At 46.2% G+C, this 17,411-nt stretch overlaps 1 protein-coding gene across 1 annotated transcript in view; it reads left to right on the top strand.

The window, feature by feature from the left end:
• The window catches only part of trps1 (trichorhinophalangeal syndrome I), a 113,280-nt gene that overhangs the window by 26,727 nt on the left and 69,142 nt on the right, over nucleotides 1–17,411 (top strand). Inside the window, exons 2-3 of the mRNA XM_036555279.1 lie at nucleotides 3,793–4,781; nucleotides 9,501–10,576. Coding sequence (XP_036411172.1) covers nucleotides 3,795–4,781; nucleotides 9,501–10,576 — 2,063 coding nt within the window. The 5' untranslated portion in view covers nucleotides 3,793–3,794. The remainder of the gene's footprint in view (nucleotides 1–3,792; nucleotides 4,782–9,500; nucleotides 10,577–17,411) is intronic.

Genomic DNA, 17,411 nt, shown 5'->3' on the forward strand with positions numbered 1-17,411 from the left:
TACGATTGATTGTGTTTCAGAGCATTATTCACTTTCGCTGTCTGGTGTAAAGCTGAATAATATGAAACGTCTTGCAGACTTTGCCCCCTTAATAAGTATTCACAGAGTGGTTTGACTTTAGGGGGAGTCTAGGAGACAGTGCTGCTGATTTCAGCTCTCCTTCCAATGTGTTGATGCTCGTGGCCGGCATGGAACATTTCAATGTCGGGCTCAATGCACGCCTACACGTTTCTGTCGTAGGTAAACCACCAAGCACCTTTTCCCCTGGTCCCGCCATCCCCTCCTCAGTGGTGAAACATCTGTCAAGCTGAATATTTTCCCCGTAATAAAGAGTGTTGTTTATTACCGCCAAAAATGTGACAGCGGCCTGGTAAGGGGCAGCTGGGATGTAACCGGCCTCCCCATGCTGCTTAATCCTGCTGTCTCTGCCGCCTCACATGCCCCCAGGAGAGGGTCAGGTTTGAAGTTGAGAAACACTGGCCATTCACAGCCCTCATGGAGTGGCATCTCTTTGTTTTGGTCAGATGTTTCCTCCAAACTGCAGAGTATCGAGGAGAAAAGGGCATATGTGATTTGTCTTGTTCTGCACCATCCCCCTGCAACAAACTTTTTTTTTTTTTTAATTAAGGAAATTAATTGTCCTTTCCATTTCGAAAGACGTGCTATACTTCCAGAAAGTCCTTAAATGAATGTGGATGGCAGATGTGGGGTGCTACAGGAAGGAATGAGGTGACTGGAGAAGGAGCTGTGTGCAGGTCTCAGAGTTGGGCAGCCCCATCGTTCCCCTCCCTCCATGAGGACTGGAAGCGAGGCGTCTCGCTCCTAGTCTGAGGTTTAGGTGCGATCATCTGGCGGCAGCAGTGGTGGGGGTGACAAAATGTCCTTTAAGTCAGTGAGCACACTTCCTGCTACGTCACCTCATCTGCTTGGGTGCTGCTTTGGCGTGGTGGGCGCGTGGCCCATCTCGCCAATCGCACACGGAAAAAAGGAAGCCGGGGTGGTGGTTTATTGTATCATGTGAAAGAGATTTTGAAAATGTCGATTTTGGAAGGGGTTACTTTTATCCCTAGTTTATTAAAAATGCAAATCCCAGCTCCTCTTCTACTTATTGCAAGATTACTGCTCTGCTTCATTTCAGCCCATTGAACACAGATTCCTTTTGTCTCCAAACATTCAACATTTTTTTCCCCTTTCTGTGTTGTTGTGGCCAGGTATGTTTTTAATATAACTCCTGCTCGGTGTTTCCTGTCCCCCCCTCCCTGGTAATGAATCATCTTTATATGTGAGCTGCACAGTTATTTTTATGACTTAATTCTGCCGAGCATTTCCTCATAGCCTCAATTGTGCATAAAGTATCTCATCCAGTTCTTAAATGACTATGTCTTACTGCTCTTTGCATTGTGTTAAACATTTCAGTGAGAGACTACTCCATATATGGTATGCGATATAAAATACCTGTGTTCATTTCAGTGAGCAGCTCCAAGATGCTGTATAAGATCCACGGTTTTCTTCTGTTCATGACGTATTTCTTGTGCAAACTGCCTGTGCAAAACCTACTTGTGTAAAGTTTTACAGTAATTGCAATTGCAAATGGCGTACTCTATCCTTTAAGTGGCAAATTGATCCCACGGGCAAACTGTACGGTTATATGACCACAAGACGCATGTCTGCAACCTGATTTGTGTGTTTAAGTCAGGCCTTTCCAGACTCTTTATGCTCGCCTGTTCTTGTAGAGTTTTCCTTAGTGTAGTTTTATGACATATATATATATATATATGCTCGATGGAGTCGAGAGGCCCAGGATAACTTTGTTTTTTAAATTTTTCTTTTGCGCTTAATGTAGATATTTTTCCCTTAGGTGAAGCAGTGGCATGCCGACGTCTGGGTTTGATTGTGATAGGTACATTTTTACCTGTTTCCATCGCTGTTCTGAGCAGGCCTTTCAAATGGGGCACATGGAGGGGATATTGTGCTCTGATTGCAACTAAATAATCAGGCCTTTCTGATTGTAACAGTCCCTCTTATCTGGGCTAGAAACGAATCTCAGTAACAAGGAAAATGTACTCCAGATTGCTGGCGGCATCGGAAAATTCATGTACCCACTTGGTTTACATTGAGTGACAACTTGGAGATTTTTTGCAATACTTGATAAAAAAGAAAAACCCGATCTCTCTTGATATGCACTGACAGCTGTCATATAATCCCACAAGAAATTCTGGAGAGGTGATGGGCAAAAACTTGGGGATGGTTGTAAGAAACTGGACTAAAAAAAATACAGCTTTTTCACGTTCTGGTTTTCTTCCACTAATAAAATATAACAGAGTTATATTCAAAATGATCCATTGAAAACGCTTGACAGTAATTTAAAAGGAATCCATACATTTTATGCCCATACATAAGTAAGTAAAGGAATTGAAGTTTGACACTGAGTAGAACATAGTAAGGATTTACTAATAGATAGCCAGAAATTATAACACTGAAATGCACTGGTTGTGTGTCCCATTGCAAACTCAGCCTTTCTTTTCATAATGATTAATGTGATGCTTCAGAGCTTAAGAGACGTTCTGAGCTTTGGAGACGCCTTGGTTGAAGATGTGTCTAGCGCAAAACACCAGAAGGAACAATATTTCCCTGATCTTGTGGTGTGCAAGCAGTGTTTTTGTTTTAACAATGGCAAATGTGTTTTGTAAAACATCGCAGAGCCATTTTGATGTATTCTCAATCCCCGTTCCTTTGTGTACATTGCAAGCAACAATCACAAAATGCTGGTTTTGGCGAGTTCTCAAAGTGAGGAACATAACAGGGAACCAACACGTGTCGGCAGGGTGTGGTCAGAATTGGGATCTCTCGGTTCAGATTAGATTTTCCGAAGGCTTTTATTAGCATAACCAGCTTTTAGGCGTTGTCTTGGCAAACATAAATTGGCTTATTTAATATCTTTTGCTTTACAACAGAATGTAGGAAATTGCTTTCAGTTTTTTTTAACTTATCAAGAGTAATTATTCTTTCTAAATTTTAAGTACGTTAAGATGGTGAGATTTGCGAACGGAGTTGAGAATAAACACTGAAAAGTTCCTTTGCTGTTAACGCCTTTGTTAAAACTTTCACTTGATTATAGTTTGCAGCAGATCCTACTTTACTGGAAAAAAGATCAGTTTATTTTGTGTGCAAGAATATACATTATTGAGATTATTGCGTATCGCTGAAACCTAAGCTCAGATGAATAGCCTCTTTGAACTTTAATCATGGGTTTGCTAATAAACTGAGTGCGAGGGAACTAGAATCATGTCCAAACACATTTTTTTTGAATTGGGTTAAAAGGAGACTATCAGCCAGATCAGTAACTTGAGTGCACAGATTTTATTCATTAAATTATTATGAACAAAGCCAGACGGCCCTAATTGTCACTGATATTAGAACTTCAACATAGTTTATGGAGTGGGCTGTTAGGTTGTGATTGTTTTGTGGTATGAGCAAATGGCTGCTTTCTAGCATGAAATTCAATAGAGGTACATTTTAAAACTTGGCATGGGTGACTTGTAAAGAGGAGGGTAAAACACCCTCTCTTTTTTCAGCTTTTCTTTTCGTGTCCTCTGCTACAGTGGCTGCATTTCTGAGGCGAGTTTTGTATATCGGCGCACTGTAAATTAGAGTGAGAACAGAGTGGGTTTTTTTCTTAGCCGTTTGTTGCAGCAACTAGCAGTTACCCAGCATTCTTTATTTTATTTTTTTTTTCCTGTGAAGTGCAGCGTGCCTGCTTTTCACGCCTTTTCTTGGCCGTTTCTGTGGCAGATATGGTCCGGAAAAAGAATCCCCCTTTGAGGAGCTTTGGCGGTGAGGAGGCCGAGGGAGAAGAGGCAGCCGTGGAGTCGACTCGCAGCGGGGGCGAGGACCTCGGTGCGGAGCCCATGCTCGAGGAGCCCAGCCTGGGTGACGTGCCCGCGCCAGACAGGAGGGAGGATCCGCGCCTGCTTGCCTCCGAGCCCTCTGCCGGCATCAAAAGGGACTCGAGGAGCGCCGCGGCGGCGGCGGGGAGCGAGAGGCCTGGCTTCAATTATGAAAGCCACAAGAAGGGCGGAAATGTTCCGTCCTTCCCCGGTGATGAGGTGACAGACAGAAATATGCTGGCGCTCTCATCCCCAGCTGCCACGGGCGTCTGCGACGAGGCCGAGTCTCCGGCGAGATCAGAACCAGATGAAGGCGGGGGCGGGGCCCACAGCCCGGTTGCTGGCGTGGGGGAGGGTGGGGACGAGGGGGAGGTGCTGCGCCGCTCGCCGCTTAGTGCCAGCAGCTGTGGCGTCATTGTCCAGGGCTGCCCCGATGGTGGCGGTGCCGGCGAGGACCGGAGCCTCCCCCGGAGCCCCTTGGACCCGGGTGGGGAGGGTGGGGGTGGGGCGGCCCGGCCGAAAGCCCCGCCTCACCTGCTCTGCCCACGCAGGAACAGCGAGGGCCATGAGGACCTTGATGCGGGCTCTCGCCCACCCTCCTCCCCCAAGCTGCAGGACTTCAAGTGCAACATCTGTGGGTACGGCTACTATGGCAACGACCCCACAGACCTGATCAAACACTTCCGCAAGTACCACTTGGGCCTGCACAACCGCACGAGGCAGGACGCGGAACTGGACACCAAGATCCTGGCTCTGCACAACATGGTGCAGTTCTCCAACCAGGCCCATGCCAAAGACCTGCCCCGCCTTCCCCCCCACAGTGTCCTGACCGGGGTGCTGTCGGACATGGGCTCCCCTCGACCCCTGCTGCTCAACGGCACCTATGACGTGCAGGTAAACTTGTCCCCCGGCCACATGTGTCGGAACAAGCACATCCAACTGGGTGCGTGCACATGTGTGGTGGAACACACGTGCACACACACATACACACACACATGCGCTATGTGTATATGCATATATGCACTCCCAGGCGTACGCTCACATTCATGTCAGCGTAGTCATGTGCTGATGGTTGCTCCAACTCTCTCACACACACACAGAAAACACACACGCACACAAATACGCATGTGCAGGTATACTCACTCATGCTCGCACACTCACATGTTCATGTCAGAATAATCAGCATAGATGGGTGCTTCGACACACAGGGCACAAGCACACACACACACATAGACACACACGCGTTGTGATTTAGCACTTAATGGACAATGAGAGTTTACCGCTCACTGAGGGAGGTGCAGGCATGTTCCCACACCAACCACACACTGAGCTCTTGAGGCTGACGCTGGACAGCAGCTAGCCTCCCACAGCCTTGCAAGAGGTGATCGTTCAGAAGCATCTCCCCCTCTGCCAGCCAGACTCACCTCTCTGCATCATCCTGTGTTTCTCTTCAGCCAGTCATTCATGCACACACTCAGTACAGTGAGGGTTTGGCCTTCTTGGTTCTTATTGGCTTATTTGAGTAGATAAAAACATGTACCTGAGGTAAAGGAAGTCAGCAACATGAATGAATCCTTCATGTTTCTTATGGTGTGGCAATAACAACCTCCAACTAGCAAACAGAGAAAATAAGGGAATATTTTCTAGATAATAAGAGATATTTCATTCATAGAAAGGAGCTTTAAAGGAGTTTTAAACATTCACATTTGCTTTAGACTATATCTTTGACAGATGTTATGGTATTGTAATCCATACAGAGCTTCTGCTATAAAGAAAACTGATGAATATTCACACCTGCGTGCAACAGAAAATTATCAGTTGAAATGTCGTCAACTTAATTTACAGGTGGTGTTAATGCTGTAATGATAACCTTTTTTATGCTGTCTCCAGTTTTAGCTGGTGGGCAGAGCTGTTGGGGTGGCCTCTTCTGTTTATACCCTGTTGACAGGTCTCTCTCTGGTCATTGTTTCTTTGATACTTCCTGTCATCCTCCTTTGTTGCTCACTAGCGACTGACATGGCCCTGTAAAGGAGTTTGCGCATCTCCTTGAAATCACATCCTTAGCTGAACTCTGAAATCTGTGCTTAACACCAACCCTCCTCCCCCCTTCACCACCACCACCACCACAAATCTATAAGTAGTTCCCTCTCCGGCCATCCTATAGCCTTTCAGTTTAAGGCCCTGGTGTTCATCCATGCAGCGTCTCTGTGGCTCCTCCCCTTAGCCCATAGCTCCATGTTTGTGCCTCTGGACAGGCTCCTTGATGCGAGCTGTCGCTAATCTCTTCACAGCCCCGGGTGGCTGACATCGAGGCAGCGGCCTCTTTGTCTCCTCAGTAAGCCCAGCTCTGTCAGGATTCCAGGGCCTCCTTCTCTCGGGATGAGTCATTGTGTAGTTCCAACACAAACAGCTAACCAGCCACCCCCCCCCCCCCCACACGTACACTTAGTGCGCTGACGCTGAGGCTCTCCCCAATCAATACTGTAATCCCTGTGTAAAATGCTTCCTTTCTCTCACCATTAGATTGTATAGCTTGTGTGTGTGTGTTTTTTTCATGAATGAGATCAGTTCATTCGCATTTTGTCGAGGTAGTCCTGGCCAACGGCTGCAAACAGCAGAAGCACTGCTAGCTCCATTTTGAATCCTGGAGAACCCAGCTTGTTCAATTAAAAATGCATCACTTTTCGTAATTGTCCTGTAATACGCAGTAGTGCCCAAGTCAAAAGTGTAAGTGATGGCCAATCAGACTATGCTTCATTGCTATGCTGACCTCAATTTGTGGGAGTTTTTGTAAGCATTTAATACAAAGCACGTAGATTGACTGGTTTTGAGCTGAGAAAAAACATGCACGCGGCCATACACACACACCCGCTCACCTGTGTGCCATTTGCCTTTAAATGAGATAATTCTGCCATTGAAAATGCCAGAGAGCAGTGATACAGGGTTAGTCTTACATACCCATTTCATGACTATTCTAATCCTCTTTCCATTTGTGCTGCTACACTTGATTTCTCCTTGTAATCCTCCTCTAAAGGTATGCAAAGGCATCACGCACACACGCGCAGACACACAGCAGCCTGCATTGCACACCTGTATGTTATTTGTCTGTAGGGTGTAACACTTGAGCTACTAAAAGCAAAAAATAAAGAAAACATAAAATACACATGACTCACCGTCATCATCAAGATTATATAATTTATTCCTCCAATAAATATGATTTATTCCTTCAAGAACTAACTAGTGAAACCTGTTGTGGTGTCACTGTGACATGAGGAAATATGGGGGGGTGGGGGGGTGGGGGGTGGTTTAAAAGAATACATTCGGTATTTGTCCATAGTGGAATTTTCCATGCAGTAATAGCTCAAACCGATTTCTCATTACCCAATGAAAATTTGGGAAAAAACAGCCTAGAGTCCACTTTAAGCCAGTGAAAACAAGGAACTCAGTTTATTTTAAACGACAAGAGGTAATGACCAGATGTTGGATAAATTTATCGGCACAATTTTCACCGCGGTTTCGCCTTGAATTCAACAATGTCGTGTTTACAATTCAAGTGGTGTATTTAACGCCGGTGCTCCTTGAAAATGAGGTGCATTTAGACTGCTTCTTTATATGACACAGAGCTATTTGACAGTTTATCCTACACTGTCGCATAATTGCTCTAATTTCTTTTTCCTCCTTAAATTAAACAGTCCAGCCGGCCCACTCTGGTTTTCTACTTAAGAGAATGGCTGTCATACTCTGATAGATATTTTTTGGTGTACCTCTGACGTCTAAATGTGTTTGGGTGGAAAGTCTAGGCGATGATGAACAGAAAGGGCTATTTTTGTTAATGTTATTTTGGACCTTCAGTCTTTGTACCAATGTGTGGACCAAGCAGACTCCAAAGTCATCAGTCCACACCCGAGTGCAACATATGGCTGGCACAATACAATCTGTTTAGCAAATACCAAAAATTGTGTGGATTGTTAGATGTATGTCGCAAAGTTGCTTTTATATAGAACAAGTATGGATACATGAATGTGCACATTCCTTACTGTTGAGTTCATTCTGAAAATATCAGAAATATTCCCACTGCTTTTTATAATATACATGGCTATTTGGATAGTGAATGTCTGTCTCCTTCAGAGTGACTTCTGTTGTGTAATATAATTTTCATTTAGATGAGTTCAGTGACTACAATGGTATGAATCAATGGTATGTTTTGTTACTAAAGCCATTGCTTTACTGTACAGTGTGCGCCAATCCATTTAGATCGCACCACAGATTCGATCAGGTTTCTTATGAGATGTACAGTATGTACATTTAGGCTGTTCTGCTGATTTTCTCATTTAGGATGCTAATGCCTGTATAACAAAGACTATACTGTGTCATAAAATTACATACACAGACACACATACACACACACACACGTATATAGTACATTGATGAGACATTGGTATTTGAGTGCGAAGCTGATTTTCCAGATTGAGAAGTTTGACATTTTACAGTCGTACATCAATGCAACATCGTGTTGATATTCTACGCTTACTAGAACTCCTAAAGGAAAGCAGAGCCGTCGGAGCAGCCGCCTGCAGCAGGATTGCACGTTAATCACGTCCTCGCTCCGATCCCGCTGCTCCTCTGGGTTGGCTCGGACCGCTCCCTGGTCCGCCGCGAGAGCCAAGGATCTGTCTTCGTCTGCGCTTTCGGTGTTGTGATGTTTTTTACGGGCTCACTGTCTGGCCTTAAGATGAGATTCCCAGCCCTCGGGCCCTCGCGAGGGGGTCGGCTGCCGCGTCTGTGACAGGTTCACACACCAGTACGTGAGACGTACATGTTCCAGCCGTTGACGTCGCCTCGCGTATTGGGTGTCTGCTCCAGGGCATCCGGGTCTGGGACGGGGACGGGACGGGAGGGGGCGGGGCGGGTGCAGGGGCACAACTGTACATTGGCCTACCCCTGTAGCAGAGCACGCGAGCTGTGTTCCTTTTATGCTGCATGAAGAGATGATCTGTGCGTCTTCTGTAAACAGGACAGATGGAGAGGTGAAGGCTTTCCCACAGCCTCTATGAGATAACCCTCAAGGATATCCTTCATCCTCCCCTTTGTTTTGCTTTGTTTCGTTGATACCATTCTATCAACTTTTAATAGGGTCCAGGCCTTTTATTGGTTCCTCAAACTTGTTTTGTTTAAGAAAAAAAGCTCACCTACACTGTAATGGATTTTTTTCCCTCTCACGTTCCTTCTGCAGTCATGTCTAGTACTTTTAAATCCTGCTTTCTGGGATAGCGAAAGACTGCTTAATTTTAACATTCCCTTGTACATTAATTTCAGAGAATGGTTCTGTGATTATGTATAATAATAAGTGCATTACTGCACTTTCTCCAGGCTATGTTTCAGGCTGCTCAGCTCCTGGACCTCCACTCTCCTCAAAGTACTGGTTTATCATTGAGACGCCTATGAATTCTGAGCACTGAGATTCATCTGAAATGCAAAACAAACTCGGGTTTGTCTCTGTTTGTGTAGATGGCGCCTTCTGTGGGACTTGCAACATTAGTGGAAGTAATATGGCTATTGTATGGGAGTGAAATGAGGCTTGTTCCGTGCTAATGCTTTCCTCGTTCGTCACAGGTGATGCTGGGAGGCACCCTCATCGGGATTGGGCGGAAGACCCCGGATTGCCAGGGGAACACAAAGTACTTCAGGTGCAAGTTCTGCAACTTCACCTACATGGGCAGCTCCTCAAGTGAACTGGAGCAGCACTTCCTTGCCACCCACCCTAACAAGATGAAGACGCATCCGCCCCCTGAGGGCAAGCTGCCCGAGAAGCACGATGCCGCCCCTGGTAAAGGCAACGGGCTGCCCCGTGGCGGCGGTGGCGACCCAGCTGAGGCGGGGAAGTGGGCCGACCGGGTGGCCGTGCGGGCGGAGGACGATGCCATCGCCGGCTACTCAGTCCCGATCCCGGCGGTTGACCCCCCTGTCCAGAACAGTGGCGGTGAGGCTGGGGCCGGAGTCGGGGCTGGCTACTACTGGTGCAAGTACTGCAGCTTTAGCTGCGAGGCGCCCTCCTCCCTGCGGCTGCTGGAGCACTACGAGCGGAAGCACTGCCAGCTGGCTGCCCCCCGGGACGAAGGGTCCACCCGCAGTGAGGCTGACCCACCCCCCAGGCGGAAGGAGGCGGCGGGCGAAACGGAGACGGTGGTCACCAGCTACAACTGCCAGTTCTGCGACTTCCGCTACTCCATGAGCCACAGCGCTGACGTTATCGTGGTGGCGCCGCTGCTCCGGCACTACCAGCAGGCACACAGCATCCACAAGTGCACCATCAAGCACTGCCCCTTCTGCCCACGTGGCCTCTGCAGCCCTGAGAAGCACCTGGGCGAGATCTCATACCCCTTTGCCTGCCGGAAGGGCAGCTGCTCGCACTGTGCCCTGCTGCTGCTGGAGGCACCCCCTGGGGGCCCGCCACGCGCCAAGGTCCAGCACCTGTGTGACCAGTGCCCCTTCTCAGCCGCTGACATCGACCTGCTCCTGCTGCACTATGACAGCGTCCACGCCGGACACCTGGTCCTGGAGGTCAAGCCGGAGGAGGAGCCATCACGGACTGAGGGCGGGGCCACGCCTGCCAAGGAGCCCAGTGACCACTCCTGCACCAAGTGTGACTTTGTCACCGAGGTCGAGGAGGAGATCTTTCGTCACTACAGGTGAGCCCCCCCATACGATCCACAAAGGATCCTCCTGTTAGTTTTGACTCACATTTCTCATGCAGTAAGAAGGCCCGTCACTGGGTAGAAATGAATGAAATGGAAACAGTTCTGTAATGCACTGCAGGTCTTTCTCAGGTACACTGCTCATATTTAGCTGAGCTACTGGTTGTAGGCAATCCTTATGAATAAACTGAGACAGTATTAAATCTGGAATAATTCAGTTCATCCCTGCTTCACCACATTATTCAAACTGGCTCCTGTGTGTGTGTGTCTGTGTGTGTCTGTGTGTGTGTGTGTGTGTGTGTGTGCGTGTAGCGTGTAGCATGTAGCGTGTAGCGTGTAACGTGTAGCGTGTAGCGTGTGAGTGTAGCGTGTGCGTGTAGCGTATCTGTGCATTTTTTTTTTTGGAAACTGCATTACTTCATTGTAGCTATCAATTACTTTTCACTTTTTATCCAACATTTACTTTTTCTGTTATTTCTTCTAGGCATCTTTATTTTCAGAAATACATTTTATTGGCAGAAAGGATTCACATGCAGCAGCAAAATAGCTAGCCATGTAGGCTTTGAGAATGTCATGTTGGAAGATTGTCAGAGATGAGGTACAATATAGTAAGCATATATATTCCTATAGCTGTTGGAATAAAAAATTCTGAGAAGTTCAGAAGGTTTTTGAGGAATTAATATTTGTTAGGGAGGGGGTGCACATTCATAGATGTTAAAGCAATTTACCAAGTGGTAGAGACAAAGAAATCTAGCGGTGGCAAAATCTGAACGAGCACCATGACAACCGCTAATTTTCCCACAGGCCTGCAGTATACATGTTAGATTGCATATGACTAAATGTAATTAGACTGAATGAGGTAAGCATTGGCCTCAGCTCAATGGCCTCAGCAGTAGCAAGCACCACTTACTTTTAATGTACACTCATGATATTATGGTTTTCATATTTTTTGGGCTTGTCTGCTAGATTATTTTTTCTTTTCATTTTTCTCACAGAGAGCTATACACATTGCAGCAACTCTGGAGGGAAAACTGCTTGTAAACTCCTTTTGTTTCTTACCCTCCAACTGGGAAAATGTCATGTAGAAGTAGCAGAAAAAGGAGAAAAGTAGACAAAGTAGTTGACAAAGAAGTGAAGGTGTTTATTTGGATGGAATAAGCATGCAGCTAACCTGAAACTCTCACAGGATTCATTTAAAGATGCGGGTCAAGCCCAACCAAGTACTCTTCCTGGGATTCGATTGCTCACAGAACCAAATTAGGCCTCTTTTGAGCCGTGCTGGGCTGTCAAGCTCTGAAATCCCTCACAAAGATGACTGACCTGCCTTTATATATTTTTTTTTTTCAGAGACAACTCTAGAAAATGGCCTGTATCTGTGTGTTTAACAGCCAGATTGACTTTGATGATTTGCAGCTCTTTGTCTTTTTGGGCCTCAGTGGCTGTTGCTTTGGGCATGTGGAAGGTGCGGTGGGGCTTCACTGGGAATGCCTCTCTGTGCCGTAGCACTGCATGCAAGCGTGCGTGTGTAAATGTGTCTCTTATTGCGTGACATCTGTCAGCGGGTCCGGCGTGGCAGCATTTATTTACTCTAGGGCGGGGTTTGGCTCGCTGTATGCCGGAATAAGGCGCTTTTTGTGTGCCGGACTCCCGCCCTGGCATGCAGAGCGAGGGGAACGGGGATGGAGCCGCTGCTGCCTGTCCCCGGAGAGCCATCGGCCCGCTGCCATGCCATAACTGGACTGCACTACCGCCACCTCTCTCGTTGGCCATGCTGCTGTGGCCCGCTCCTCACTGGTTGCCGAACAGCCACAATAAATGGAAACTACGCCAGCATGTGTTGTGACTGCAGGAAGGGAATAGGGGCTCTTCAGTGCCCCATTTCCTTTTTTTTTTGTTCTGTACTTTTAAGGTAACTTGTGTCCCACACACAGTGTCGCTGTATATCCCCAGTGCTCACTCAGTCATCCCTGGGTTATCTCCTCCCCTGCTAATATACTGCTAACGTTCTGCTAATGTACCACAGACCTGTGCTGCTGTCCTGTGTGGTTTCCTACCCCACCCCGTTTCGCCCCCGACACTCCTGCGGCCTTCTGTCACGTGACAGACGGGTAGCTGTCTGGTGAGTCCCAGTCAGGATGTGGTGTAATTTCCATTTCCTGTCTGACGTTATAGGGGTGCGTGTGTCACACTCAGCCGATTCAGGTGGCCAGCCGCTCCTTGGGCCTGTTAGTAAATGGTGGCATTGAGTGTGTTTAGTGATGCATAGTTGAGGGAATTCCACTTCATAAAATACAAATTACTGCTGCTCAATACCTTCATTGACATGAATATTGGTCTGGGACTCCAGCCCATTTTCATTTTTTAAATCAATAATCATAATAGGAGTATTATGGTGATGTGGGGGGGTGAGCGGATAGAGGAAGGGGATTCGATTAGGGTGAAGAGGGAGGAAGCAGAAACTGCCAATGCTTTCTAATCAACAAATGTTAGAGTGTTACATTTTTACAGTATGCTTATTAATTGAGGCATATCACAGAGAGCATTCACTCAGCTTGTTTAAGAGTTTGCAGTAGCCATCTGCATTAGCATGCACTTTGACCCCTGGTTTCCTGGAAGCGCCTCTGCCAGCTTGCCATTGGACCGATGCTGATGGATGGGTGCTGTCAGTGGTGGAGCTGCATAGCATTGCTGGCTGCATGGCACGTCTCTTGTATTTCCCCCTCACCTCCACGTGCTGCAGGCCTGACGTGTGTTCTGTTATTAATCGCCTGCTTTTCGCACCAGAATGCCTCCAGGTCCGCAGAGAGGCCTGGCACGGCACGCCTGCCCACCCTGCCTGCCCCCCCGCTAAATCAAGCCACCTGAACGCTGCTCCATCTGCATTTGCGGGATAAATCTCGGCTGGCTCAGCTGCTGATTAGCTTTCCCTCTTGCAGTCCTCCGCTTTTCCTCTACTTGGTCCTTCCCCGATACTAAGGAGTAGACACTCTTTTCTTTCCCTTCTGTGCAGTCTTTTTGTACACCAAGAGCATACACTCGCATTCGGGAAAGTTCAAGCAGAACATGACGTGGTCAAGCGCAGATCGTGGCAAGATATTTCTGACTGAATTATTGCAAAAGAAGCTGTTTTTCCTCCACAAGCTGTTTTCTACAATGTCAGTTTTTACACTGTATTTTAGCGCAGAAGGACCATACGAGTAGCTGGTGGCAGATGTAGCAACAGAGGTCATGTTTAAACTGTTTCATGTCAGGATTGTGTGGGAAAATGCTGGTGGATCATAAACCAATATTGTAATGTGCATGTCTCTTCATCAGTGTGAGAGTAAATAGAAATCCTCCAGATGGTTAAAATGACATTGCCAGCAGTAAACTTAAAATAATAAAAAATGCATTTGTATTATCCAAACTACAAGAGGCCAACATTGAGATTTATTCAGACATGACCAGAAACACAGTGTCTGTCTGCTTTAGTCTAAATACTCATTTATTTTCATAGTTCTCAAACATTTAAAACCTTTATTGAAAAATATTAGGCTCTTGTCTGATCTGTGCTTACCTTGTAGTTTTAAATGCGGGCTCTTAAATTAACTGTATTTTGCTGTGGTGTTTGCTGAGAACAAATGTCACTAAAATGTAGTATTTTTCCTGTGCAAAAGATCAACATGGAAAATGAAAAAAGCTTTCAGCTGTACAGCTCGAGTGCTCTTCCTTTCCCTAAAATTAATGTTTTTCAATTAATTAAGTGTGAATTGCAATTTCCACTGCCAGCATTCATAATTTGCACATTTTTTATTTTTCAAAGAGTAATAAATGAGAAAATATATCCATACCCATACTTCATTGTAGCTAATGAGGTTTAAGCCTTGCTCTCCTGAAGAAACTAACTGACTGAATGGAAAGGGCATGGCAGTGGAATGAGTGGCTGAGAGAGCTAATCTGTGCCAGCAAATCGTCTTATGTGATCTTATTTTAAAAACTATGAGGGAGCACTGAACCCCTGACACAGTGAAATAAAGTACACGTGACCTCTGACGCATGTCATATTCACAATCTGACTCTAGTGGCACGGAGTGTCTGGTGTCGGCTAAAGTGGCATTACGAACTGAAAATTTGAAATGCTCACTTTGCATTGGTGTTTGTAGGGCTGTGCGGTTCAAATGCCCTGGCATGTCTGAAACATTTCAGTTATGTCCAAAGGAACACGCATATAAAATTATAAAACAGTTAAAAACAATGTGTATGGCAGCTTGGCTTCTCACACATTGTCCATCTGTTAGGGGCTTCGGAGGGAAGAAAACTGATACGCGACAGTTATTGTTTTATGAATGACTTAGCTGAAATGTTATATGCCGTCAGTGCACATTATGCAGCAATATAAATTATGCAATATAAATCTGACCCGTGTGCAAGCAAACACATCAGCACACCCATATATCTCACTGTAAATGATTCAAATGCGCTACCCGTCCGGTCCCGTCATTCCAGACCAACCGGTGGTTTTACCAGTGAGGTGGGATGTAAGGGCGTGCGCCAAAGCCAGAGGATAGCGATTGTGTTTTTTTTTTTTTTGGTTCCCTCAGTCGTTTCTAGAAGTGTTGCGCACGCTAGCTTGTCAGCGAGGTCAAGAGAGGACAGCAGCCGCTGGAACGCTTCCTGCCCCTGTGCGCGAGCGGCCTCTCCGTCTGCTCAGTTTAAAGCCGTAACGATAAGCGAAAGTGTCTGCGGCCGGAGGACTCACCGTTCCAGGAACCCGCGTCCCTATTGCTCATGGCAACTCGCGGTAATAAACCACTAAAAATATCGGCCGCGTCTCGCATTGCGCACTTTTCCACTCACTCCCATAAAGCCCTAATTGAGTTTGTGTGTAATGATGTCTGTTTTCAGGGAAAAGAGGGCTCTTGTTGTTTTATATATTACGCCTGGTGAGCGTGCTGCCAGCGGAAAGCAGGCCCCGGTGTGCGCGGTGAGTGATGAAACTAATGCCGGCGTGTCTGGGGCCAGTTGTGGACGGCAAGGGCACGCTTGTGTGGAGGGGACGGCTTGGTGCAGCAGGCAGGACCTGCGCAGGAATGGATGAGAGAGCCGCTTGCCGCTTGCGTCGTCAACTTTTCGGTGCCTCTCGGCAATGCCGGCAGCCTACGAGCGCAGGTGCAAAGGTGACTGCTCAGGCTATGGCTCCGTACGCCTGGCTGCGGGGGACAGTGGGCCGTGTAGAGTTGATGACATATCCTGCCCGAACCTCGTTCCTCAAAATACTGAGCACAGAGGAAATGGAAGGAATGGCGAGACCTGATTGGGTTGCGGGACGGCCATCCTTTCCCTCTGTTGTGTGGTTCCACAGTTTTGCCTAATCTGGTGCTGCCCTAGGCCAGGGCACTCTGTATCCTGCATGGGGCTGGACTATAAAATGCCCGTGGCTGCATAGCTCTTAGCTGCACTCAGCTGCCTGTGTTTCACATTTAATGAACCCCTGTTCCCCCTATTCACAATTCTGGGCAGGAAAACTCCAAGCAGGAAATGGGGTCGTGCAATGCCACCCACCAGCAGAGACTATCGTAGGGAGTATGAACTTCCTTCTGCTTCAAGTAACCATATAGCTTTTAGCCATGAGAGCGTGTTCATACAATAGTGACATTTTACATTATTATTGTAATTTATTTGTTGTTATTGTTTGTCAGAAGCTCTCACAGTGCAGAAAATCACATGACAATAATGGTTTTAGCATGCTCATATCGCCTTACCACTTCTCCCTTAGAGTGCTTTTAAATGCTGAGATAGTTTATTAACAGGAGCGTTATGAGAGAATTTGTGTTAATTACACAGTCTGTAGATTGTGCATGCCACAGCTTGTGCAGAGGTAGGGTTGCCTCTGAAGAATAGAATGTGTTAATGGCACATGATGTTTGCAGTAGCCCAGACAATTCCTCCTCAGTTTTTTCACTGTTTCAGGAGTGGAAAGCCCATAGCTTTTGTACGTCTGAAATCCACTTTGATGGAAGTATCTGAAGTGCTTCTGGTATGCCTGTGTGGTAAATCTCTAAGTGTGTGCCAAAATATATTTAAGCATCCCTCAATGTATACCTGCATTGTTAATAAGTAAATATATTCCGGCACAGTTAACTTGTAAGTGTAGTTAAACATAGTTAATTTTTAAATGTATCCCTGCATGGTTAGACCTGAAAATGTAGTTAATGATAGTTAATACATTAATCTATACCTTCTTAGTTAATCCATAAATGCCTCCGTGCATAGCTAATATGTGAATATACCTTCGTAGATCATCTCTAAATGTTGACAGTTATAGTTGATCCATAAATGTATACCTGCATTGTTACAGTAAGGGGAATCAGAGTTTCCGAAAAAAGAACACTTCATTACTTGTTTCCTAAGGGAAAATTCTGCTTTTTCAGGGTAACGTGTGGCAGATCCGTGGAAATCCTGGCTGGAACCAAGCAAAAGCAAAGCTAAACTTTTGGAGACTGGTGGAAATGAATGTCTTATTTACTTAAATGTTTTTTCTTTGTCTAAACATCTCTGCTTTTCTGACTTTAATCCAAAAGCCGTCGTTTCTCTCCCTTTCATTCAAAATAGCCGTCCGTAAATCAAATTAGAGTGGCAAGTGTGTGCATTCCATTGAAATAACCCAGCGTAATGATATTGTAATTGTATTCCGGTCGTTGTCCGCACAATGCTTAGCTCTAGAATTTGAATTGTTACAGTGCATCGATCAAAGGCAGGGCTCTAATCTTCATGTGGACGCTGGCAAAATAAACAATGAGCCTGTTCGTTTCAGCCTGGATGTCATTTGAATAATTTGTTTTGTAGTGGT

The sequence above is a fragment of the Megalops cyprinoides genome, chromosome 21 (assembly GCF_013368585.1).
Source record: "Megalops cyprinoides isolate fMegCyp1 chromosome 21, fMegCyp1.pri, whole genome shotgun sequence".
Taxonomy (NCBI): Eukaryota; Metazoa; Chordata; class Actinopteri; order Elopiformes; family Megalopidae; genus Megalops; species Megalops cyprinoides.